The sequence below is a fragment of the Tachysurus vachellii genome, chromosome 24 (assembly GCF_030014155.1).
Source record: "Tachysurus vachellii isolate PV-2020 chromosome 24, HZAU_Pvac_v1, whole genome shotgun sequence".
NCBI classification, from domain to species: Eukaryota; Metazoa; Chordata; class Actinopteri; order Siluriformes; family Bagridae; genus Tachysurus; species Tachysurus vachellii.
The window spans coordinates 10878829-10906777 of record NC_083483.1 but is presented as its reverse complement, the minus strand read 5'-3'; the positions used below and the strand labels follow the sequence as shown (position 1 = coordinate 10906777).

The 27949-nt window shown below is 41.6% G+C and overlaps 1 protein-coding gene across 1 annotated transcript in view; it reads right to left on the bottom strand.

The window, feature by feature from the left end:
• Positions 1–300: 300 nt before the first annotated feature.
• The window catches only part of pcca (propionyl-CoA carboxylase subunit alpha), a 46182-nt gene continuing 18533 nt past the window's right edge, over positions 301–27949 (bottom strand). Inside the window, exons 10-23 of the mRNA XM_060860422.1 lie at positions 27805–27907; positions 27011–27105; positions 26606–26756; positions 26244–26387; positions 25556–25630; positions 22593–22661; positions 22432–22507; positions 21848–22061; positions 20137–20239; positions 18026–18124; positions 17849–17902; positions 4917–5057; positions 2234–2311; positions 301–1212 (exon numbers count right to left, since the gene is read on the bottom strand). Coding sequence (XP_060716405.1) covers positions 1144–1212; positions 2234–2311; positions 4917–5057; positions 17849–17902; positions 18026–18124; positions 20137–20239; positions 21848–22061; positions 22432–22507; positions 22593–22661; positions 25556–25630; positions 26244–26387; positions 26606–26756; positions 27011–27105; positions 27805–27907 — 1471 coding nt within the window. The 3' untranslated portion in view covers positions 301–1143. The remainder of the gene's footprint in view (positions 1213–2233; positions 2312–4916; positions 5058–17848; positions 17903–18025; positions 18125–20136; positions 20240–21847; positions 22062–22431; positions 22508–22592; positions 22662–25555; positions 25631–26243; positions 26388–26605; positions 26757–27010; positions 27106–27804; positions 27908–27949) is intronic.

The window sequence follows — 27949 nt, the reverse complement described above, 5'->3', positions numbered from 1 at the left end:
GTCAGAAAAGAAAATACATTGCTACATTAAAAAATGAAGAATGAGTGCAATATAAAAAGATGGATTTGTCATTTCTCTCGGGAGGGAGGGAGGGAGGGAGAGGGAGAGCAGGACGGAGGAAGGAAGGAAATGATTGACGAAGAGTGGGAAATGCGATGACATCATCGTTTCTGCCGTAGCTCAATCTGGTGCACACGCTCTCATGCACTCTCACTGATTGGCCATCCATCCAGGACGCACATTCACGCAGGACGATGTGTCTGTCTCCGACTCAACAACACGCACAACTGAAGCAATGAAGGTTTTCCCCATGAGACCTGCTTTTATTATAAGAAAAATTAAGTTTTATAAACATTTACATTTAGAACATGGCTCCATGGTGAGTTGTGTGTATCTGATGAGCGTTCTCTTTGATCCGGCGTATTTGTGAAATTCTTTCTTTGCCTTGTATTAATCAGGAAAACACACACTGTAGGCTGGGGTTTGGAGTTTCTGGTCCTTTCAGAACTCTAGGTCATCCCAATATAAACCTAACCTTAATCACCCAAAAACAAAATGGTAAGAACACCTCGAAATAATTAAACTGGAAAGTAAAATGATGCTACGAGTAATTTAACTGTGATTATAACTAACGCACACAGAGCGAGTGCATGTCCTGGGTTTGCTGACTGACAGACGTTCAGGGTCAGAATGGGCGGAGCTAATTCATTCTCGCTCAGGTGACATCCTCACAAGCCGCCATCTTCGATTCTTTAACAATATGATAGTTTTGCTACATAAACAAATTTTTCACACTTTAAGCTCCGCCTACAAGTCCAGGTCTGTAGGAGTGTGAAGCTCTTATGAAGAAATCTACTGTGATGCAGTACTGAATCGTCGGTGATGAAACGCTGTGTGTGATGCGAATGACTTTCTGTGAATCTGTGTGCTTAAAGACACAGGAGTGGTCATGGTTTTGAATTTACTTCGCTGAAATCAGACCAGGAAATCCCACATAGATGCTAAAACAATCACCAGAAAAAAAAAACAAACAGGAGACAAATACTATAGATTTGAGGATGTTCGCTCCAGGTTAATAGTGTCTTAGTCTGTGTGTCCACAGAGTGAATATCGGATCAGACGCAGAGTGCAGCAGGTGTGTGTTTACTCCAGCTCCACCAGCAGATCTCCTTCACCAACCGTCTCCCCAGCTTTACAGTGTACACTCTTAACCTGAGGGGAGAGAAACACACACACATTTGTGCTTCTTGGCCAATTAAACCCCTTCAACATCCTCAAGATTACAATCGCAGAAACAATAATATAATTCAATTCATTTAATGTATAGTCAGTTACAGTGAACAAGGCGTGGCCTCTGTGGCGGTCTTGGTGAAGGAGGCGTGGCATCCGAGTGTGTCTGTCTAAGTGAAGGAGGCGTGCCATCTGAGTGTGTCTGTCTAAGTGAAGGAGGCGTGCCATCTGAGTGTGTCTGTCTAAGTGAAGGAGGCGTGCCATCTGAGTGTGTCTGTCTAAGTGAAGGAGACGTGACCTCCGAGTGTGTCGTGCTCAGTTTGTGTGTGTATGTGTGTGAGAATCATTAGTGAGAATGTAAGCTTTAACATGAAGACATGATTGTGTGTGTGGTTGATACATAATGCATACCCAGTCTGTCTGATTGTGTGTGTCTCAAAATGAGCTGTTAGTGTGTGTGTGTTGGTGCTGTTAGGCCTCTGCGTTTGTCAGTCTCAGTGAAGGTGTGGCCTCAGGGTGTGAAGGAGGCGTGGCCTCTGTCTGAGTCAGTCTCAGTGAAGGAGGCGTGGTCTCTGTGAGTCATTCTCAGTGAAGGAGGCGTGGTCTCTGTGAGTCATTCTCAGTGAAGGAGGTGTGGCCTCAGTGTGTGTCAGCTCCAAAACAGGAGGAACATTTCACTGAGACTCTGTCCTTTTAAACATAGTTCATGTATCTAATGACACATTACATACTAAGACACGCATCACACAATTGGAGAGATATAACTTCACACAACAGCAGATGGGGGAGTGCAGATGGAGCGTTCCTTTGTCTTTCCGTCTCTGGTCTTCTTTCTCATCTCTGTAAGGTAGCACAGTGTGGCTCAGAAGAAGACGATGTTCTATATGTCATGCTGATTAATCGAGCAGACCGGTACTCAGGTGGATCATGTATCATGATCTGGGTGCTGGAGGGTGTGAGTAAGTGTGTGTGTGTTAGTGAAAGAGTGTATGTGCGTGCTCACCTTGGCAGTTTTGGCAGCGGTCATGCTGTTCTGCATCTTCATTGCTTCAATCACACAGATCTCCTGACCCTCTGCGACCTGCAAACACACACAGAAATCAGCCGGACAGTTTAAGTAGCAAGATTTTTTGTAGCCATCAATCTATCTACTACTCGGTGTAATGCAGGTAACAATGAGGTGTAATGCAGTACACTTTTTATCCCATATCCTGATCGTGTACATATGCACTTTTCCTAATAATTTGTGCATCATACTCAGTAGGAGGAGCTTGTGGATGCTTCAAACTTTGTATCTTTTAATCTGTACTTTTTAATCACTTCAAGCAGAAAACCAAACGTAATTTAGAGAGAATATTTTTTATTTTCATTATTGTATGTGATCAGATTGTTATCAGAGGTTACTGAAGGAGGGTGTGATGTACAGTGGAGTAAAAACGTGATTAGTTAACTAGGCAATGTCCTAAACTGAATACTACCTTTATAAACAGTGCTGAAGTACATGAAGTAACACATTGTGGTGTTCTGTTTACACACACACACACAAATCAAGGGCTCTAAGAATTGTTGGTCGATAAACTCCATCTCTGTCTGAGGGAATGAAAGCATTAATGACTTCCTCCTCAGCTCCATCAAATAAATGTCAGCGTTAAATTAGACTTTTTTCAGATGAGCAAGATGGTGTGTGTGTGTGTGTGTTTATCATGTATCTGTATTTTAAATGTAGACTATGCTGTATTTACAGTATCTATACATCACCATTCTTGTGTAAGAGGAAGCTTTTGAGTGAGCACTTAGCAGCTGTGTGTGTGTGTGTGTGTGGCTGCAGCTACATGAGGGCAATTTTACTGTAATGTATTAAGTGGAGCCAAGAAGTCTGAGTCCAGCGTATAGATGACATAGTTCCTTTGATCATTCAATCCAATCTGACAGCCCTTACACACACACACACACAGACTGGGTATGCATTATGTATGCTAATATCAACCACACACAATCACGTCTTCATGTTAAAGCTTACATTCTCATGAAGACCTGTAATTAATCACACACACACACACACACAAATAAATAATTCTATGTATCATTTCTTCTCCAATTCCTGGTTCTCATCATAAAAAGATGGTGGCAGTGTATTGTGATGGTTCCTGGTCATTTCAGTCGACTCTCCCACCGGCTGCATCTCAGCTCCATATTTTGGTCTATTTCAGTTTTTCACCTGCTGTTATTTTGGTGGCCAGTCAAACTGTGGCAGTGTTTCATCATGCCTGTCTGACACGTCTCACACGCACATTTAACCCTGTGCAGCTTACATGCTGCAGTGTCAGCGTGTGTGTGTCTGTCCGGCTGGCTGCACTTTGGATAAAATACACTAAGGAGCTGATATTAATGGATGTGTAATGGAATTCAGACCTATTCAAGCTCCTGCTTACTGTCCTGTTAAATACGGCTCCGTGCATCATGACTTCTCAGATTCACGGAGGTTTTTCTGCAGAAATTTGAGCTGCTGTGGATATTTGAACTGATAAATGGAGAAAAAAGAAATAACAATCGATAGCACCACCTTGTGGACAAGCTTCAGCCTGTTAGTGTGATTGGTCTGATCTATCGTGCTGTATCACACACTCAGTGTATCAGTGTAAACCTCTCATGCTGTATCACACACTCAGTGTATCAGTGTAAACCTCTCATGCTGTATCACACACTCAGTGTATCAGTGTAAACCTCTCATGCTGTATCACACACTCAGTGTATCAGTGTAAACCTCTCATGCTGTATCACACACTCAGTGTATCAGTGTAAACCTCTCATGCTGTATCACACTCAGTGTATCAGTGTAAACCTCTCATGCTGTATCACACACTCAGTGTATCAGTGTAAACCTCTCATGCTGTATCACACACTCAGTGTATCAGTGTAAACCTCTCATGCTGTATCACACACTCAGTGTATCAGTGTAAACCTCTCATGCTGTATCACACACTCAGTGTATCAGTGTATCAGTGTAAACCTCTCATGCTGTATCACACACTCAGTGTATCAGTGTAAACCTCTCATGCTGTATCACACACTCAGTGTATCAGTGTAAACCTCTCATGCTGTATCACACACTCAGTGTATCAGTGTAAACCTCTCATGCTGTATCACACACTCAGTGTATCAGTGTAAACCTCTCATGCTGTATCACACACTCAGTGTATCAGTGTAAACCTCTCATGCTGTATCACACACTCAGTGTATCAGTGTAAACCTCTCATGCTGTATCACACACTCAGTGTATCAGTGTATCAGTGTAAACCTCTCATGCTGTATCACACACTCAGTGGATCAGTGGATCAGTGTAAACCTCTCATGCTGTATCACACACTCAGTGTATCAGTGTAAACCTCTCATGCTGTATCACACACTCAGTGTATCAGTGTAAACCTCTCATGCTGTATCACACACTCAGTGTATCAGTGTATCAGTGTAAACCTCTCTCGCTGTATCACACACTCAGTGTATCAGTGTAAACCTCTCATGCTGTATCACACACTCAGTGTATCAGTGTATCAGTGTAAACCTCTCATGCTGTATCACACACTCAGTGTATCAGTGTAAACCTCTCTCGCTGTATCACACACTCAGTGTATCAGTGTAAACCTCTCTCGCTGTATCACACACTCAGTGTAAACCTCTCTCTTTACCGTGTCTCCGGCTTTGACAGAAACAGCAACTACGGTTCCAGGCATCGGAGATCTCAGGATGCTGCTGGAGTCTTCTGGAACCTTCTCAGGCATGTGCTTACTGAGGGATGCTGCCAGCTTACTCAACACACGCACCTTAAACTGAACACACAGACAGTGCACATTAAAAACACCCACACACACACACACACTTGCTCTGCTTTAGACATGAGTATCTGCTCAAAATATTTCCAGAAATCTGTTAAATAATGGGCATAAATATAGAAATTGCAAAGTTTTAGAATCAACATATCAAAAAACACGTCAATAAAATAAACAAAATAACATTACAAAAATTGTAAATTAATGAATAATTTGGAAAGTCGGCATCTCTCTCTCTCTCTCTCTCTCTCTCTCTCTCTCTCACACACACACAAACACACACAATGAAGACATCCTCAGTGACTTTCTTAAATCTGCAGGACATCTGACACAAATTAAAGAGCATGGCTCCTGCTGTCTCCAGTGTCCTGCTGCACTGCTCTGTGCCTCTAGAAGGCGCTCTCTTCATTCACACTACACACAGCATCACAGTCAGGTGAAGCTCTGACAGCAAACACACTGATTCAATTAGACTGACAACAGCTCAGTTCTCCACACTCAGATAAACGCTGTCTCACTCTCTCTCTCACACCCTGCCAAATACTGATCCCTATCCAGAGCCTGCCAAATACTGATCCCTATTTATCTACACCCTGCCAAATACTGATCCCTATCCACACCCTGCCAAATACTGATCCCCTATTTATCTACATCCTGCCAAATACTGATCCCTATCCAGAGCCTGCCAAATACGGCCTTTTTATCTACATCCTGCCAAATACGGATCCCTTTTTATCTACATCCTGCCAAATATGGATCCCTATTTATCTACATCCTGCCAAATACTGAGCCCTATTTATCTACATCCTGCCAAATACCGATCCCTATCCACCTACATCCTGCCAAATACTGATCCCTATTTATCTACATCCTGCCAAATACTGATCCCTATTTACCTACATCCTGCCAAATACTGATCCCTATCCACCTACATCCTGCCAAATACTGATCCCTATTTATCTACATCCTGCCAAATACTGATCCCTATCAACCTACATCCTGCCAAATACTGATCCCTATTTATCTACATCCTGCCAAATACTGATCCCTATCCACCTACATCCTGCCAAATACTGATCCCTTTTTATCTACATCCTGCCAAATACGGATCCCTTTTTATCTACATCCTGCCAAATACTGATCCCTTTTTATCTACATCCTGCCAAATACTGATCCCTATTTATCTACATAATGCCAAATATGGATCCCTATTTATCTACATCCTGCCAAATACTGATCCCTATTTATCTACATCCTGCCAAATACTGATCCCTATCCACCTACATCCTGCCAAATACTGATCCATATTTATCTACATCCTGCCAAATACGGATCCCTATTTATCTACATCCTGCCAAATACTGATCCCTATTTATCTACATCCTGCCAAATACTGATCCCTATCCACACCCTTCAAAAATACGGCCTTTTTATCTACATCCTGCCAAATACTGATCCCTTTTTATCTACATCCTGCCAAATACTGATCCCTATCCACACCCTTCCAAATACGGCCTTTTTATCTACATCCTGCCAAATACGGATCCCTATTTATCTACATCCTGCCAAATACAGATCCCTATTTATCTACATCCTGCCAAATACTGATCCCTATTTATCTACATCCTGCCAAATACTGATCCCTATCCACCTACATCCTGCCAAATACTGATCCCTATCCACACCCTGCCAAATACGGCCTTTTTATCTACATCCTGCCAAATATGGATCCCTATTTATCTACATCCTGCCAAATACTGATCCCTATTTATCTACATCCTGCCAAATACTGATCCCTATTTATCTACATCCTGCCAAATACTGATCCCTATCCACCTACATCCTGCCAAATACTGATCCCTATTTATCTACATCCTGCAAATTACTGATCCCTATCAACCTACATCCTGCCAAATACTGATCCCTATTTATCTACATCCTGCAAAATACTGATCCCTATTTATCTACACCCTGCCAAATACGGCCTTTTTATCTACATCCTGCCAAATACAAATACCTTTTTATCTTCATCCTGCCAAATACAGATCCCTATTTATCTACATCCTGCCAAATACTGATCCCTATTTATCTACATCCTGCCAAATACTGATCCCTATTTATCTACATCCTGCCAAATACTGATCCCTGTCCACACCCTGCCAAATACGGCCTTTTTATCTACATCCTGCCAAATACGGATCCCTTTTAATCTACATCCTGCCAAATACTGATCCCCATTTATCTACATCCTGCCAAATACTGATCCCTATCCACACCCTGCCAAATACGGCCTTTTTATCTACATCCTGCCAAATACGGATCCCTTTTTATCTACATCCTGCCAAATATGGATCCCTATTTATCTACATCCTGCCAAATACTGATCCCTATTTATCTACATCCTGCCAAATACTGATCCCCATTTATCTACATCCTGCCAAATACTGATCCCCATTTATCTACATCTTGCCAAATACTGATCCCTATTTATCTACATCCTGCCAAATACTGATCCCCATTTATCTACATCTTGCCAAATACTGATCCCTATTTATCTACACCCTGCCAAATACGGCCTTTTTATCTACATCCTGCCAAATACAAATCCCTATTTATCTACATCCTGCCAAATATGGATCCCTATTTATCTACATCCTGCCAAATACTGATCCCTATCCACACCCTGCCAAATACAAATCCCTTTTTATCTACATCCTGCCAAATACTGATCCCTATCCACACCCTGCCAAATACGGCCTTTTTATCTACATCCTGCCAAATACGGATCCCTATTTATCTACATCCTGCCAAATACTGATCCCTATTTATCTACATCCTGCCAAATACTGATCCCTATCCACCTACATCCTGCCAAATACTGATCCCTATTTATCTACATCCTGCCAAATACTGATCCCTATTTATCTACATCCTGCAAAATACGGCCTTTTTATCTACATCCTGCCAAATACAAATCCCTATTTATCTACATCCTGCCAAATATGGATCCCAATTTATCTACATCCTGCCAAATACTGATCCCTATTTATCTACATCCAGCCAAATACTGATCCCTATCCACCTACATCCTGCCAAATACTGATCCCTATTTATCTACATCCTGCCAAATACTGATCCCTATTTATCTACATCCTGCCAAATACTGATCCCTGTCCACACCCTGCCAAATACGGCCTTTTTATCTACATCCTGCCAAATACGGATCCCTTTTTATCTACATCCTGCCAAATACTGATCCCTATCCACACCCTGCCAAATACAAATCCCTTTTTATCTACATCCTGCCAAATACTGATCCCTATTTATCTACATCCTGCCAAATACTGATCCATATCCACACCCTTCCAAATACGGCCTTTTTATCTACATCCTGCCAAATACTGATCCCTTTTTATCTACATCCTGCCAAATACTGATCCATATTTATCTACATCCTGCCAAATACTGATCCCTATCCACACCCTTCCAAATACGGCCTTTTTATCTACATCCTGCCAAATACGGATCCCTTTTTATCTACATCCTGCCAAATACGGATCCCTATTTATCTACATCCTGCCAAATACAGATCCCTATTTATCTACATCCTGCCAAATACAGATCCCCATTTATCTACATCCTGCCAAATACTGATCCCTATTTATCTACATCCTGCCAAATACTGATCCCTATCCACCTACATCCTGCCAAATACTGATCCCTATCCACCTACATCCTGCCAAATACTGATCCCTATCCACCTACATCCTGCCAAATACTGATCCCTATCCACACCCTGCCAAATACGGCCTTTTTATCTACATCCTGCCAAATACGGATCCCTTTTTATCTACAAATATTATCCTGCCAAATACAAATCCCTTTTTATCTACATCCTGCCAAATACTGATCCCTATTGATCTACATCCTGCCAAATACTGATCCCTATTTATCTACATCCTGCCAAATACTGATCCCTATCCACCTACATCCTGCCAAATACTGATCCCTATCCACACCCTGCCAAATACGGCCTTTTTATCTACATCCTGCCAAATACTGATCCCTTTTTATCTACATCCTGCCAAATACTGATCCCCATTTATCTACATCCTGCCAAATACTGATCCCTATCCACCTACATCCTGCCAAATACTGATCCCTATTTATCTACATCCTGCCAAATACAAATCCCTTTTTATCTACATCCTGCCAAATACTGATCCCTATCCACCTACATCCTGCCAAATACTGATCCCTTTCCACCTACATCCTGCCAAATACTGATCCCTATTTATCTACATCCTGCCAAATACTGATCCCTATTTATCTACATCCTGCCAAATACTGATCCCTTTTTATCTACATCCTGCCAAATACTGATCCCCATTTATCTACATCCTGCCAAATACTGATCCCTATCCACCTACATCCTGCCAAATACTGATCCCCATTTATCTACATCCTGCCAAATACTGATCCCTATCCACCTACATCCTGCCAAATACGGATCCCTTTTTATCTACATCCTGCCAAATACTCATCCCTATTTATCTACATCCTGCCAAATACTGATCCCTATCCACCTACATCCTGCCAAATACTGATCCCTATTTATCTACATCCTGCCAAATACTGATCCCTTTTTATCTACATCCTGCCAAATACTGATCCCCATTTATCTACATCCTGCCAAATACTGATCCCTATCCACCTACATCCTGCCAAATACAAATCCCTTTTTATCTACATCCTGCCAAATACTGATCCCCATTTATCTACATCTTGCCAAATACTGATCCCTATTTATCTACACCCTGCCAAATACGGCCTTTTTATCTACATCCTGCCAAATACAAATCCCTATTTATCTACATCCTGCCAAATATGGATCCCTATTTATCTACATCCTGCCAAATACTGATCCCCATTTATCTACATCCTGCCAAATACTGATCCCTATCCACCTACATCCTGCCAAATACTGATCCCTATCCACACCCTGCCAAATACGGCCTTTTTATCTACATCCTGCCAAATACGGATCCCTTTTTATCTACATCCTGCCAAATATGGATCCCCATTTATCTACATCCTGCCAAATACTGATCCCTATTTATCTACATCCTGCCAAATACTGATCCCTTTTTATCTACATCCTGCCAAATACTGATCCCTATCCACCTACATCCTGCCAAATACTCATCCCTATTTATCTACATCCTGCCAAATACTGATCCCTATTTATCTACATCCTGCCAAATACTGATCCCTATCCACCTACATCCTGCCAAATACTGATCCCTTTCCACCTACATCCTGCCAAATACGGATCCCTATTTATCTACATCCTGCCAAATACTGATCCCTATTTATCTACATCCTGCCAAATACTGATCCCTGTCCACACCCTGCCAAATACGGCCTTTTTATCTACATCCTGCCAAATACGGATCCCTTTTTATCTACATCCTGCCAAATACTGATCCCTATCCACACCCTGCCAAATACAAATCCCTTTTTATCTACATCCTGCCAAATACGGATCCCTTTTTATCTACATCCTGCCAAATACTGATCCCTATCCACATCCTGCCAAATACAAATCCCTTTTTATCTACATCCTGCCAAATACTGATCCCTATTTATCTACATCCTGCCAAATACTGATCCGTATCCACCTACATCCTGCCAAATACTGATCCCTATCCACACCCTGCCAAATACGGCCTTTTTATCTACATCCTGCCAAATACGGATCCCTTTTTATCTACAAATATTATCCTGCCAAATACGGATCCCTATTTATCTACATCCTGCCAAATACTGATCCCTATTTATCTACATCCTGCCAAATACTGATCCCTTTTTATCTACATCCTGCCAAATACTGATCCCCATTTATCTACATTCTGCCAAATACAAATCCCTTTTTATCTACATCCTGCCAAATACTGATCCCTATCCACCTACATCCTGCCAAATACTGATCCCTTTCCACCTACATCCTGCCAAATACGGATCCCTATTTATCTACATCCTGCCAAATACTGATCCCTATTTATCTACATCCTGCCAAATACTGATCCCTATTTATCTACATCCTGCCAAATACTGATCCCTTTTTATCTACATCCTGCCAAATACTGATCCCCATTTATCTACATCCTGCCAAATACTGATCCCTATCCACCTACATCCTGCCAAATACTGATCCCCATTTATCTACATCCTGCCAAATACGGATCCCTATCCACCTACATCCTGCCAAATACGGATCCCTTTTTATCTACATCCTGCCAAATACTCATCCCTATTTATCTACATCCTGCCAAATACCGATCCCTATCCACCTACATCCTGCCAAATACTGATCCCTATCCACACCCTGCCAAATACAAATCCCTTTTTTTCTACATCCTGCCAAATACTGATCCCTATCCACCTACATCCTGCCAAATACTCATCCCTATTAATCTACATCCTGCCAAATACTGATCCCTATTTATCTACATCCTGCCAAATACTGATCCCTATCCACCTACATCCTGCCAAATACTGATCCCTTTCCACCTACATCCTGCCAAATACTGATCCCTATTTATCTACATCCTGCCAAATACTGATCCCTGTCCACACCCTGCCAAATACGGCCTTTTTATCTACATCCTGCCAAATACGGATCCCTTTTTATCTACATCCTGCCAAATACTGATCCCTATCCACACCCTGCCAAATACAAATCCCTTTTTATCTACATCCTGCCAAATACTGATCCCTATTTATCTACATCCTGCCAAATACGGATCCCTTTTTATCTACATCCTGCCAAATACTGATCCCTATTTATCTACATCCTGCCAAATACTGATCCCTTTTTATCTACATCCTGCCAAATACTGATCCCCATTTATCTACATCCTGCCAAATACTGATCCCTATCCACCTACATCCTGCCAAATACAAATCCCTTTTTATCTACATCCTGCCAAATACTGATCCCTATCCACCTACATCCTGCCAAATACTGATCCCTTTCCACCTACATCCTGCCAAATACGGATCCCTATTTATCTACATCCTGCCAAATACTGATCCCTATCCACCTACATCCTGCCAAATACTGATCCCTATTTATCTACATCCTGCCAAATACTGATCCCTATCCACACCCTGCCAAATACAAATCCCTTTTTATCTACATCCTGCCAAATACTCATCCCTATTTATCTACATCCTGCCAAATACTGATCCCTATCCACCTACATCCTGCCAAATACTGATCCCTTTCCACCTACATCCTGCCAAATACGGATCCCTATTTATCTACATCCTGCCAAATACTGATCCCTATTTATCTACATCCTGCCAAATACTGATCCCTATCCACCTACATCCTGCCAAATACGGATCCCTATTTATCTACATCCTGCCAAATACTGATCCCTATTGATCTACATCCTGCCAAATACTGATCCCTATTGATCTACATCCTGCCAAATACTGATCCCTATTGATCTACATCCTGCCAAATATGGATCCCTATTGATCTACATCCTGCCAAATACTGATCCCTATTTATCTACATCCTGCCAAATATGGATCCCTATTGATCTACATCCTGCCAAATACTGATCCCTATTTATCTACATCCTGCCAAATACTGATCCCTTTTTATCTACATCCTGCCAAATACTGATCCCCATTTATCTACATCCTGCCAAATACTGATCCCTATCCACCTACATCCTGCCAAATACAAATCCCTTTTTATCTACATCCTGCCAAATACTGATCCCTATCCACCTACATCCTGCCAAATACGGATCCCTATTTATCTACATCCTGCCAAATACTGATCCCTTTCCACCTACATCCTGCCAAATACGGATCCCTATTTATCTACATCCTGCCAAATACTGATCCCTATCCACCTACATCCTGCCAAATACTGATCCCTATTTATCTACATCCTGCCAAATACTGATCCCTATCCACACCCTGCCAAATACAAATCCCTTTTTATCTACATCCTGCCAAATACTCATCCCTATTTATCTACATCCTGCCAAATACTGATCCCTATCCACCTACATCCTGCCAAATACTGATCCCTTTCCACCTACATCCTGCCAAATACGGATCCCTATTTATCTACATCCTGCCAAATACTGATCCCTATTTATCTACATCCTGCCAAATACTGATCCCTATCCACCTACATCCTGCCAAATACGGATCCCTATTTATCTACATCCTGCCAAATACTGATCCCTATTGATCTACATCCTGCCAAATACTGATCCCTATTGATCTACATCCTGCCAAATACTGATCCCTATTGATCTACATCCTGCCAAATATGGATCCCTATTGATCTACATCCTGCCAAATACTGATCCCTATTTATCTACATCCTGCCAAATATGGATCCCTATTGATCTACATCCTGCCAAATACTGATCCCTATTTATCTACATCCTGCCAAATACTGATCCCTATTGATCTACATCCTGCCAAATACTGATCCCTATTTATCTACATCCTGCCAAATACGGATCCCTTTATATCTACATCCTGCCAAATACTGATCCCTATCCACCTACATCTTGCCAAATACTGATCCCTTTCCACCTACATCCTGCCAAATACGGATCCCTATATATCTACATCCTGCCAAATACTGATCCCTATATATCTACATCCTGCCAAATACTGATCCCTATTTATCTACATCCTGCCAAATACTAATCCCCATTTATCTACATCCTGCCAAATACTAATCCCCATTTATCTACATCCTGCCAAATACTAATCCCTATCCACACCCTGCCAAATACGGCCTTTTTTTCTTCATCCTGCCAAATACTGATCCCTTTTTATCTACATCCTGCCAAATACTGATCCCCATTTATCTACATCCTGCCAAATATGGATCCCCATTTATCTACATCCTGCCAAATACTAATCCCCATTTATCTACATCCTGCCAAATACTAATCCCCATTTATCTACATCCTGCCAAATACTAATCCCTATCCACACCCTGCCAAATACGGCCTTTTTATCTACATCCTGCCAAATACTGATCCCCATTTATCTACATCCTGCCAAATACGGATCCCTATTTATCTACATCCTGCCAAATACTAATCCCCATTTATCTACATCCTGCCAAATACTAATCCCTATCCACACCCTGCCAAATACGGCCTTTTTATCTACATCCTGCCAAATACTGATCCCCATTTATCTACATCCTGCCAAATACGGATCCCTATTTATCTACATCCTGCCAAATACTGATCCCTATATATCTACATCCTGCCAAATACTGATCCCTATATATCTACATCCTGCCAAATACTGATCCCTATTTATCTAGATCCTGCCAAATACTGATCCCTATTTATCTACATCCTGCCAAATACTAATCCCCATTTATCTACATCCTGCCAAATACTAATCCCTATCCACACCCTGCCAAATACGGCCTTTTTTTCTTCATCCTGCCAAATACTGATCCCTTTTTATCTACATCCTGCCAAATACTGATCCCCATTTATCTACATCCTGCCAAATATGGATCCCCATTTATCTACATCCTGCCAAATACTAATCCCCATTTATCTACATCCTGCCAAATACTAATCCCCATTTATCTACATCCTGCCAAATACTAATCCCTATCCACACCCTGCCAAATACGGCCTTTTTATCTTCATCCTGCCAAATACGGATCCCTATTTATCTACACCCTGCCAAATGCTGATCCCTATCCCTATCCCTATCCTGCCAAATACTGATCCCTATTTTAACAGAGAGAGAGAGAGAGCATTAAACAAGGCGAGTTAGAGTTATGACATCATAAAGTAAATATTAATATATCCAAATATCCACATTCTACTAATTTATATGTAGAATATGATACTTCCCCATGCTCATTTTTCAGATCAGGATTTCAGTACTTAATGCCCACTTTTTTTAATTAAGCAATTATTTAACTGTTTACATGTTTTTTATTCATTCAAACATAAAACCCATCAGAAGCCTGTTTCTGTAAGATTCACTTCTTTTACTGCTACAGTGGCCTCAAATATAAGAGCAGATCAGGTTACAGTATGCAAATCAAGTTCCTATAGAAGCAGGTTGCCATTGGATTGTGATGGGTGTCTAATTTACATATTCAGATAATTACATTTTTTGGGTGAGGTCAAAAGTGCAAGTCTTCTGTGGCTTTTTATATTTTTTTGGTTGTCGTAAAGATAGACGGACGGACAGATAGACAGACGGGTAAACAGAATTTTATTTTGTTCTAATTTTTGTTTAAGCCACACTTCCATCAGCTACTCATAAGTGAAGAGTTTGATGATGAGCAAACAGATGATGTCAGGAAAACCGCAGTGACAGAAGAAATAGAGAGACAAATACACACTCTCTGAGTTATCACTTGCTCTTAAAAAATCTGTTCTCAGCACCTGTTACCACATCACAGCTAAAACTTTTGAGGATCTTTTTAGAATTGTCTAAAGTTTCCTATCAGGTGAATGGAAATGACCCTAAACAGAGAACACAAGCTCTATATCTGAAAGCCTTTAATACACTTTGCTGACCCTGTGTGTGTGTGTGTCTGTGTGTGCGTGTGTGTGAGAGAGAGAGAGAGAGAGAGAGTGTGTGTGTGTGAGAGAGAGTGTGTGTGCGCATGTGTGAGAGAGTGTGTGTATGTGTGTGTGAGCGTGTGTGAGAGAGAGAGAGTGTGTGTGTGTGTGTGTGTGTGACAGAGAGTATGTGTATGTGTGTGTGTGTATGTGTGTGTTCGTTAGTGTTTGTGTGTGTGTGTGAAAGTGTGTGTGGATGTGTGAAAGTGTGAGTGTGAGAGTGTGTGTGTGTATGTGTGAAAGTGTGTGTGTGTGTAAGTGTGAGAGTATGTGTGTGTGTTTATGTGTGAAAGTGTGTGTGTAAGTGTGAGAGTATGTGTGTGTGAGTGTGTGTGTGTGTGTGTGTGTGTGTATAGAGAGGCTCCACTCCCAGGCTCCACTAACAATGATGTCATCCTCTAATGAGACTAAATTTAGCTGAGTTTGACACTTTCTCGTTAATCACAGCTCGTGGAGAAACATCCGGAAGGGTCGTGTGAGGAGGGAAGTGCCCTATTCTCCACAAACTTAACCGAGGAAGTCTTGTATCGTCCTGTATGACAGGTCACGCAAGGTCATAAAGTTAGACCTCCACATGACCGCTGGGTCACGGTTCCTGCACTACAGCAGCAGTTCATCATCACTATTAGTGAATCAGTTTGAGATCAGGATCACGTGTCACACATCTGAAGATTGACAGAAGATGGTTCGTGTCTTACATTCGGAATTATTTTGTATTCAGAAATATTACTACATGCTACACTCTGAGTAGCAACGGAGTTAATCATTGGTAATGAAGAAACCAGGATGGTCTCAGAAATAATCCCAATAGCCTGATCTCTGTGTCCCGTGTGATTACAGTGAACACCACAGCACATTGGTTTAGTTACAGTTCCACACATCTTCAAATCCAAGAACTGATCTGATCTTTCTCAGAATTGATACAGTATTCAACTCATTTTGCCAAAAACATCCTTACTGGCCCCTAAAAGCACAAAGGAAGTATCATTTTGTCATTTTTCTAGCACTGGCCTACTTTTACAACCGTTTCCATTCTTGTAGGGGTCACACGGGCACCTGAGTGGGAGTGGAAGTCCCATGTGTGACGAGAGGAAACCTTAAAAACTGTTAAATTCTCAGCAGGCTCCCGCTGTCCCGCCGGAGAACCGGACAGAAGGCAACAAGTGCGGCCCGAGTGACCTCAGACCGCACAGAATGACCGGAAGCCGCTCCTGTGGTAGCATTTAGCACGCTAGAGCTTTGACCAGAGTCGCTTACCACTAGCAGCGTCTTTAAAGAGTGTCCCACATGCTGAGCGCACACATGCGCAGCACCTCTAGGTTCTTCCTGCACAGTGCAGTGTTTTTAACGCTGTTTGTTTGTTTAGGCTTCAGGCCGCTTCAACACGATGCCGGTTATTGTTTGTTTCAGATCGGAGCGGGGCATCACGGGTGGCATGGGGGATTTGTGGAAGTGTTGTGGACACCTGGACTAGCTGAGGAGCTGTGTGTACTGTGTACAGGGTGTTGAGTGTATGACAGTTATGTATGTGTGTGTATGAGGACAGGATACACACCCCAGTAAGACACACAATACACATCCTACAACAGAGACCTCGTCCTGAACGCTCTCCAACGTGCTTGTACTGCTGATTCCTTCCATAAATGTCACAAGCATCAACTTACAGTCAGATTACATGGATAAATACCAACAGTCCACCATACAAGTCCTTTCATATGAGCTGTTACTATAGAAACCACTGTGACATACCTATATTAACAAAGCACGGGTCTTCAATTAAATATTTGATCGTCATAACTAAGGTTAACGCTCAAATGGAGATGCTGTTATAAGACATACTGAACGTTCCAGTCTGTCTTGAATTCTTAAATCTGATTGGTCAGCAGCTCAATTATAATAACACTTTGGTATAATCCCATCGTGGATGACTTTCCTCTAACGACATGTCCTGTCATGTTTTATTCCTTACTTATCAATAATTTAGTCATGTTTCTGAGGGTTCTAATGGACTGCTGGTTCCACAAGGACCAGACCTGGGAACCTGTGACCTACAGTAGTGTTTATTTTCATAATCATATTCATAAATCATAATCATATTTCATAACCATAAAGATATTAATCAGCTGAACTTACCGACGTGCCGAGATACTGCAGTGTGATCTCGCCTGCAGCGCTACGCGACAGACACTGAAAGAAACAGACAGTCAGAAATCTCACACACAGACACACACCATTAAGGATATCACAAATGGAAAGCATGTATACATTTATGATGGAAGCGTGTGTGGGTGTGTGGGTGTGTGTGTTCACCTGCAGAACTCTGTGGGTGTTGTTAATGGTGAGGGGAAGAAGTGTAGAGGCCAGATTCCACTCTCCAGACACATCCACTTTCTCTCCATCAATCTCAACCTACACATGCGCACACACACACACACACACACACACACACACACACACACACACACACAGAGACAGGGAGCAATAGGGGTCAGCATGTGGTACTAGAATGAAATTCAGTATCCGCATCAACAGTAAAGTGTGTGTGTGTGTGGATTAACAGTTTTAGCATTCAGATGTATTTGAGCCTGATGAGACACAGACAGAACAAACAGCAGCAGTAAAGCGACACTGTGTTCATGTCACTTAAACCACAAACCACTGAAGAGGAACCTTTTTAACTTTCTTGAGCAAATCACTAGGATTTACATCATAATTTAGTCAAAAAAATGTACCTACAGCAAATAAACTAGACTGTAACAGGACAGAAAATTCAAAGACAACATTTTCCACCATTAAGCTTCAGCTGTCCTGTGCTCACTGTGGCCTCAGATTCCTGCTCTTAGCTTACAGGAGAGAAACCTGATCATATCGTCAGTGGCTATAACAGATAAGTCTTAAAATGTGGGCATTTATTTGCATTTTGAGATAATTTTCTGCTCATCGCAGTTGATTAATTGAGTTACCATAGTCTTGTCTCTGAACTCGCTCATTACCAGAGTATTTCATCACACAGAACTGCTGCTCACTCGCTGGTTTATTAATGTAACATTTTGTGTAGCTGCAGTACATAATAATACATTTATTCTGACAGACCATTTGTGTGTGTGTGTGTGTGTGTGTGTGTGTATACGTGCTACAAAAGAATGAATGAATGATAGACATCTGGAACACGAGCACATTCTCCCCAGTCCACCTGATGCCTTTAAGAAAAGAATAAAAACCCCAAGCTCTGGTTTAAACCCAATCCCGTCCCATCTGCACCTTCTCACACACACAAAGCAAACTTGAAAACAGTAACAGAAGAGGAGGAGGGCTCACTTTCAACCCAGAACCACTTGTCTAAACAAGAGTACAGATCTTTCCCTGTCAGTGGCCATCTAAACCCCTCAAGACCCCCGAGCCTTCAGAAGCAGGGGGTCCGAGTTTGAAGTGGCGTCCTGCGGCGAACATTACAGCTCCACTGAACGTTACACGTCTCAGGAGGACGGAGGTGAGCTGGGATCGGGTCTCCTCAGACTCGCGGTATTCTTTTCGCTCGATTACGATATTCAGCACTGTGTGATTGAGCACATCAACTGATTTATTGTTCGCTTCAACGGTAACTGACTATGATACTGATGAGCAGAACTACGAGAACATGATGTAAAAAATACCAACAAACAATCTGTGCTCCTAAATCAATTGTAAAATGAATTAAATAAAAGAAAAATTCTTTAAGCCCTCATCATATATACTATACTTGTAAGTTTGTATAATTGACAAGGCAAAGAACTGGCCCCAGATCAGACCTTTTTCACTCCACTTTGATGGACGTGAGCACAGGAGCGTCGGTCCACAGCTGGGAGAAATGATAGGCCTCAACGGAAATGACATTTCTATGGGTCAACTGTGAAGAGCTGATCTAGGATCAGAGTCTGCCTTTAAACCCTGCTTAATCTGATTACACGGACGAAGGGGCAATGATCCCAGATCGGCACAGGTCCTGTGAGCACCCTGATCCTTATGGACCCCTGAAGGCATCCCAGAGAGAACGTCCACAGGTGTACAAACACACAGTGACTGAGTGACAGGCCGAGCTCTTAGTGCTCCCTCTCACACACTGCCGCTTTGTTATTCCTTCTTCAGCTGATCGAACAGAACAGAACAGAAAAGAACAGACTAAGGGTTCAAAACAAGAAACTACAAATTAGGGAAAAAAATTAAGAAACAAAGCGCGAGGCTGCGACTGGATCCAATAGGTGAGAAATGGACTGGGGAGAGGGTGTCATTTTGTTGCCATGACAACAACTTGATCAACTACATACGTTTTAAAAGGACACGTAAACGCTGTTGTAACACCACGACAGTGTTGTGCTATAAAGGATAAATAAACAGCTACTGTTTGAGAGCATGACTATATGTAGCCCAGTTATGACACTCACTGTGTAGTTGGATCCAGAGCGAGTCACACACAACATGTGAGCTTCTTTGTCCAGCTCCACACACAGCTCCCAGCTCTTCCTCTCCTGAGTGGTGTTGGAGACTCTGCCAAACCCACACACACACACACACACATCATAAACACACTAACACTTCTGACACAAACACTAGCACAGAGATAAACATTATTATAAACCGTTACTGTTGTTTTTAAGAGCTAACAGAAAACAGTGTACTGCGTAACACATACATATCAAAGTCTCACTATAAGATTTTGTTGCTTTATCACGTCAATTTTACTTACATAAAATGAAGAATTTTAGATTGAGCATAAGATATAATTAAAAATATTGGCACCCCTCAGCGTATCTTCTGAATTTAAAAAAACCTCAATATCCTCAAAAAAGTCTCTCCAAACATCCAAGCTTCATGTTGTACACATTACAGGAAGACGCGCAAGGCTCTGCTCACTGGGGAACATTACATTACATTGTTAATATAACTGTTTTGTACATTGTTAAAGTAAAACTAAACACCGGATCATTTGTTTACACTCAAAATATTCAGCATTTAAATGAAGGGTGCCCATAATTTTGGAGTAAGCTTTGGTCAGCTCAGAAATGAGACATAAGATGCAAGAAAAACTTTCGCTTGATTAACTGAATTACAAAAGGAGCGGCGTACAAAAAAACAGTGTCTGTCCCCTGCCTAATCCTTCCTCCCTGACTTCCTGCTTACAGAACAGCAACCTTACTGATGCTGGGCACATGTAGAGCCACAAAACACACACACACACACACACCCTGCAGACACAGAGGACAGGGTTTGATTGACAGCTCCTCTGTTACAAGATCTAAAGTAAATCAATTAGTGGGACAGTTTTTTCCACTATGGTGGGCTGCAGTCACTACAAAGTGAGCCACTCTACTGCCCCACACACACACACACACTCATGAATAACTTTAGAAAGCGATCAAAAAAGTGGAGGCAGTGGAGAGATGTTTGGACAGATGGCTTGGTGAAGTGTGTGTTTTTTTTGGTCAGTGCTACAAATCTCAAAGAAAATAATGAAACTATTAGGAGAGTTAGAATCTTGGAAAATCGTTCGTTTCCTTCTGTTGTCATTGTTCGCATTTTTATCCTTATTAAAGGGATCAGGAGTCAAAAAAAAAAAAACACACAAAACAATGGTGTTTAGGGTCATGGACCATGCATGAAAAACACAACCCAGAGTGATGATGTGTAGAAAGCTTTTGCTCGATTAAATAATAGATCCTAACACGTCAGGCTTTGTTGATTTCCTGATTCTGATTGGTCAGAAGGTTTTCACAAACATATCAGCTGAAGATGGGGACTTGTACAGAGTCAACATTAACTGTAAATATAAATGGACAAAAACTGCAATGTGTAGTTCTTGAATAAATTAGACAATAGTTATATTTGCTAAACAATTATATGAAAGAAAAAAAAAGATGGTTATTTATAAACAATCGGCGGCAGGATGGGAATATTAACTCGACTTCCTGTTGTGCCGCATCACACCACCCTGTCAGTGATCATATCACATCAATCACCTCCTGACCAATCAGAATGGAGAACTGTGCAGCGCTGTGTTCTGATCTTTGAAAGGTTTAAAGCTTTAATTAGAAACTAATTAAATAATATTAAAATATCAAGAAGCTCTTCTTTATTAACTGACTTCCTGTCACTAACCTCTGCTGTCCCAGAAACCTTTGTGAGCGGAGCTGTGAGGCTACATAGAGAGCAGAGGCTGCAGCCAGGAGCTCGCGCCTCTCACTGGCCGTCAAGGGGTGGCCTTTGAACCCCTCGGGGTAAACCTCAGGCAGGAAGTTGGTGCTGATGTCGCCTGATATGAAACGCGGGTGAACAATGATTTCCCTCAGAAGAGGAATGTTATGGGTCACACCTGAGAGGGAGAGAGAGAGAGAGAGAGAGAGAGAGAGAGAGAGAGAGAGAGAGAGAGAGAGAGAGAGAGAGAGAGAGAGAGAGAGAGAGAGAGAGGGAGAGAGAGAGAGAGAGAGAGAGAGAGAGAGAGAGAGAGAGAGAGAGAGAGAGACAGAGAGAAAGAGAGAGAGAGAGAGAGAGAGACAGAGAGAAAGAGAGAGAGAGAGAGAGAGAGACAGAGAGAGAGAGAGACACACAGAGAGATTTATAAGTAAAAGATCTCTTTATTGTGTTATAGAGTGACTGATACATGTTGTGACACAGTAAAGGTTCTTGTGTGTGTCTGTGTGTGTGTGTCCGTGTGTGTGTGTGTCCATGTCCACGTGTGTTACCTCTGATGACGTAGTGATCAAGCGCATCCTCCATTTTCTTAAGTGCATCGGCTCTCGTGGCTCCATAAGTGACCAACTACACGCACACATCAACAGTTTAACCTCAAATCCACAGCGTCAGAATTCATCAAAATCACTACAGACTGAATAAACCTTCTTACTTTGGAGATCATTGGGTCGTAGTAGATGCTGATGTCACTTCCTTCTTGAATGCCGCTGTCCACACGCACCTTGAGAGGAAAAGCAAAAAAAAAAAGCACATTATGTTTAACATATATAACAAAGATATACATCGAAGTGGTGAAGAAAAACCAGCATCATTTACCCTGTGAGAATTTAAGATCCAATAAAAGATAATCCTGAGATTTCTTAAATATATTTAATATTATTTCCTTAACATGCTACTTTTAGGGGGGACGGTGGCTTAGTGGTTAGCACGTTCGCCTCACACCTCCAGGGTTGGGGGTTCGATTCCCGCCTCCGCCTTGTGTGTGTGGAGTTTGCATGTTCTCCCCGTGCCTCGGGGGTTTCCTCCGGGTACTCCGGTTTCCTCCCCCGGTCCAAAGACATGCATGGTAGGTTGATTGGCATCTCTGGAGAATTGTCTGTAGTGTGTGATTCCGTGAGTGAATGAGAGTGTGTGTGTGTGCCCTGCGATGGGTTGGCACTCCGTCCAGGGTGTATCCTGCCTTGATGCCCGATGACGCCTGAGATAGGCACAGGCTCCCCGTGACCCGAGATAGTTCGGATAAAGCGGTAGAAAATACTTTTACTCATTTTAATGACTACAATTTTAATGACTGAATATTTTTTTAAATAAAATCCATTAAAAATCTTCACATATTTTCCCTTTAGAAAACTGCCAGGATCTATGAATATGTATGAATATGCAAATTAAAAATTTACTCGGCTGTTCCCAATAATGATAGTTTAATAATGTAGCTTGTGTTTGTTACAGATTGTCACGAGAAACCTTTCAGTTACAGCAATTTGTATCGTCATGTTTTCATGGATTTATTTATCAAAAATATAAAAAAAATAATTAATTAATTAATCAAACTTAATAATCAGTAGGTGTGGTTTATGCTTTTCATGTGCCGCGCTGTCATCCTTAGATCATTTGCATATCAGATGTAAATGATTTAAAAGCTTTGATCTCTGTGACATGTAAAAATTATTCTTAAACAAATTCAGCATATGTTGTTTTTTTTTTTGGAGCGTTCTCCCACATTTTCTCCTGAATTTTCTCAGTGCCAGTTCCCAGCCACCAGCCAGCACTCTCTATCATACAACAGCTACATGTGCTTGCCTCCACATGTGTCCTAAATTTAGCTACTGCATCATCACAGAGTAGCACAGCAGTGAATCAGCTCTATGATACATACACAAGCTCACAGACATCTGCGATTGGTTAGTGTCGTTATGATTGACAGGAGAGAGAGCTTCCCTCCGTCCCTCCCAGACAGCATGGCTAATATCTTCCAATTATAGGAACTTTCCTGTTAGGCCACTTGGGAGTATTTTTTAATTGTAAAACTATTCATGTCTTTGAGTGGATTTTGAATTTGAAACAGAGTGAATAAGAGCTGCTGCATAAAGATAACAGATAGACGATAATCTGTGTGATAATTACAGACTGCCACAATGTCAGTAACGAAGGCAGTTTGTGGTTGCGTTGTGCAAATGTGGCCTCGAAAACAGAAACATGCCTCCTGAATGAATACCATGATGCAACGAAGGCCAGCGTTATGCAACCCAAATATAACACAATCAGCACTCTCTGAGACTGGGACTGAATTTATCTGCGACGGAACAGACCCACGTCCTGATCAAAGACTTTTACAACATCCTGAGGAAGTCCAGTTTTATACAATATGGTTAAATAAAGTCTTCTTAAATGCATATTTTGGCCTTTATTGTCGAAAACAACAAACAGATGAGAAGGACAATAGCGTATTCCAAAGCTGTGCTATTTTAGGCCTTGCAGCACCACAATGCAACGCTAGTAAACTGTGTGTGTGTGTTGTGTGTACTGAAATTAAAAGACAGAAGATGAGTGTTAATCTCCTCGCCTACATTTGCTTTCTTCACACTAACGAGAGTTAAATGTTCTGCTGTACCTGCGACAAGATGCAGAGGCGTCTGTCACATGGGTGCACAATAAATACCTTCAAACTCAGAAATATTAATAGGGCACTTTTGTAGTTAATGAGTATAAACACAGATGAAACACACACACACACACACACACAGGATGGCCTGAGCTCTGGTATCAATTACATGTTTACTTTTGAGGCAGGAAAGCTGTAAAGAGGCGAACCCCCCACAGTCTGGGCTTCAAAGCACATCTGAACCGTAAGCATCCTGACCAAACACACCAGCCCAAACATACACACACACACACACACACACACACACACACACACAGAGAAAGCTAAAAGCCTGAAAAGACACAAGTGCTCTTGAAGATGATGAGTTTTTTTCTTTTACTCCAATTTATTATCCAGTTGATCTTTTGCGGTTTCCAAAAATTTCACTCGACCTTCACTCTTCCACCTGTACACAAGTGTACTTAGTCCTAAACTGTTTACCTGAGCATTTAACAAACATTTTAACATTTAATCTCTCGAGTAAATGCAGTGTATTAGGAGACTCTGTAACGGGTACGGTAACTTTATAAACAGTTTACACTCTCAGATTTAAATGTCATCTTTATTTCAAATGCATGTGCATTTAATGCAATGAATTATGTAATTAAAATAATTCTAAGAAGATGAGCGAGTTGTTTCATACGAAGGAATGATTCATATTAATAAAGTTAGTTCTGTTTATCGATGTATGCACGTGATTACAAAGAAAATCATTCTTACCAAAAAAACTGGCAGAAGTGTTTCATTTTGTTCTGCCTATGAAAGCTTTTATACTTTTAACTTAAGTAAAAGATTGATACATGACATGCATGTTATTATAATGTTATATGAAAAATACAAAGCTATATTTAGAAGCTAAGTGCATGTCTGCAACCTGTGTACCTAATAATATGGCCGAGGTCAGTACAGTTGTACAGTAAAGGTATAGTAGCTAGCAGTGTTCTGTATACGTCGCTAATAAACAGAATACTCACACCGGCGAGGTTTACTGGCTCCTGGTACTGAGAGAGTCGACCAATGGAGGGAAGGCCGAATGATTTGTAGGGATCCTGAAAAAGAAAACAGAATCAGTCAGACTGTGTCTCAGTCAATAACAAGTGTTAAGTGCTAACCCTAAGCTACAAGAAACACACACATACACGCACGGTGTAATGCTACATGATATAAATCAGTGCACAGACTTCACTATACGGGATTGTGTGGATAAGATAAAAACTCTGAGGAAGGTGATTTAATAGATTCATTGAAAAAGAGGCCAATATATCTGTCATTATCATTGAAGGAGGCGTGACCAATGTAAATCATTATCATTGAAGGAGGCGTGGCCAATGTAATTGTCATTATCATTGAAGGAGGCATGGCCAATGTATCTGTCATTATCATTGAAGGAGGTGTGGCCAATATATGTGTCATTATCATTGAATGAGGCGTGACCAATGTATCAGTAATTTCCATTGAAGGGGGCGTGGCCAATGTATCCGTCATTACCATTGAAGGAGGTGTGGCCAATATGTTTGTCATGTCCAATTAAGGAAGTGTGGCCAATATATTAGACAATCTCGGTAAAGGAGGCATGGCCTACATATCTGTCACCGCCAGTGAAGGAGGCGTGAACTTCGTATCTGTCAGTTCCAGGGATGGAGGTGCGGTATGTTTGTTTACCTCAGCGTAGACTCTGCTCTCGATGGCCCAGCCATTAATAGGGATGTCGTCTTGTTTGTGCTTGAGCTCATAACCTTTAGCAACTCGGATCATCTGCTGCACCAGGTCTAACCCTGTGATGCACTCAGTAATGGGGTGTTCCACCTGATACAGAACACACACACACACACACACACATACACACGCGCATACACACCTATCAAAACTATTCTGAAGTCTCTCACTAATGATTCAAGTTAAACCCAGTTTCTATTTAAACACAGATGCTCCATAGGTCCAGAGGTCTGGATTCAGGAGGAGCTATAGGAGTTCTTTGAGTGTGTGTACATGTTTAAGTTTAAAGTCAGATGACAGAAACATACCTGGAGGCGTGTGTTCATCTCTAGAAAATAGAAGTTCTTTTTGGAGTCGACCAAGAACTCAACAGTGCCTGCTGAGGAGTATTTTACAGCTTTAGCCAGAGACACAGCCTGTTCTCCCATCGCACGCCGAGTGGCCGAGTCTAAAAATGTGCTGCATGTGCACATACACACACACACACACACATGCACACAGAATAAACATATATATATTTTAGGATTTGTCATGGTGTTTAAAGTTATACAATATGTGCAAACAATCAGTATTACACAATGCAGCTGGCTCCTCCCCTACTACTGTCAATATTAGTACTGGAGAGTGTCTAGTAAAATAAGTGTCGAGCCAAATGTCTCTCTCTCTCGCGCGCACACACACACACACACACACACACACACACACACACACACCTGGGTGCCTCCTCCACCACTTTCTGGTTGCGTCTCTGGATGGAGCACTCTCTCTCGTTCAGCCACAGGGCATTTCCATGCTTATCTGCCAAGACCTGCTCGTGCACACACACACACACACACACACACACACTACATTAAAAACCTGATAAAGAGTTTGATTAAATACAAAGTAAGTGAGTGAGCTGGGTGAGTGAGTAAGTGAGTGAGTGAGTGAGTGAGTGAGTGAGTGAGCTGAGTAAGTGGAGTGAGCTGAATGAGCTGAATTGAGTAAGTGAGTTGAGTGAGTTGAGTGAATTGAGTGAATTGAGTGAGTGAGTGAGTGAGTGAGTGAGTTGAGTGTGTAAAAATCAACACATTTCCTCTAACACAATGTACACATGTTGCTTTTTCACTTTGTAAATGAACAGCAGGGACTTTGGGAAGGCGTCTGAATGATAGCAAACATGAATGATAGGAACAGATGTCCAAATTGGCTGCCACCATAACATACAGTGCTCAGCTACACTGTGTAATATTATTCCTGTTTATTGATGAGGCTAAATCAGGCTAAATCATGGACTAAAATACACTAGCTCATTTGTGTGGCATTAACGAAGACCTCAATGTGGTTTGAGGCAGAAAACATATATATAGACCCATTACTTGATACTACAAACCTAAATAAGAAAACAAGCAGTAATTCAGTCTCAGCTGATCACCTGAAGGGAAACATTTGAGAAACTAAACAGACTTTAGTAGAACAAGGGGGAGGAGATCCACCAGAAATAGCTTTACTCTCATCACAAGATCACCTGGATCTCGATGTGTCTAGGGTTATCGATGTACTTCTCAATAAGGAGTCGATCGTCCCCGAAACTGGACGCGGCTTCTTGTGAGGAAAAACGAAACCCTTCCCTAAAGGAGACAAAACACAAGTGAAAGTTTTGACGTTGCTCT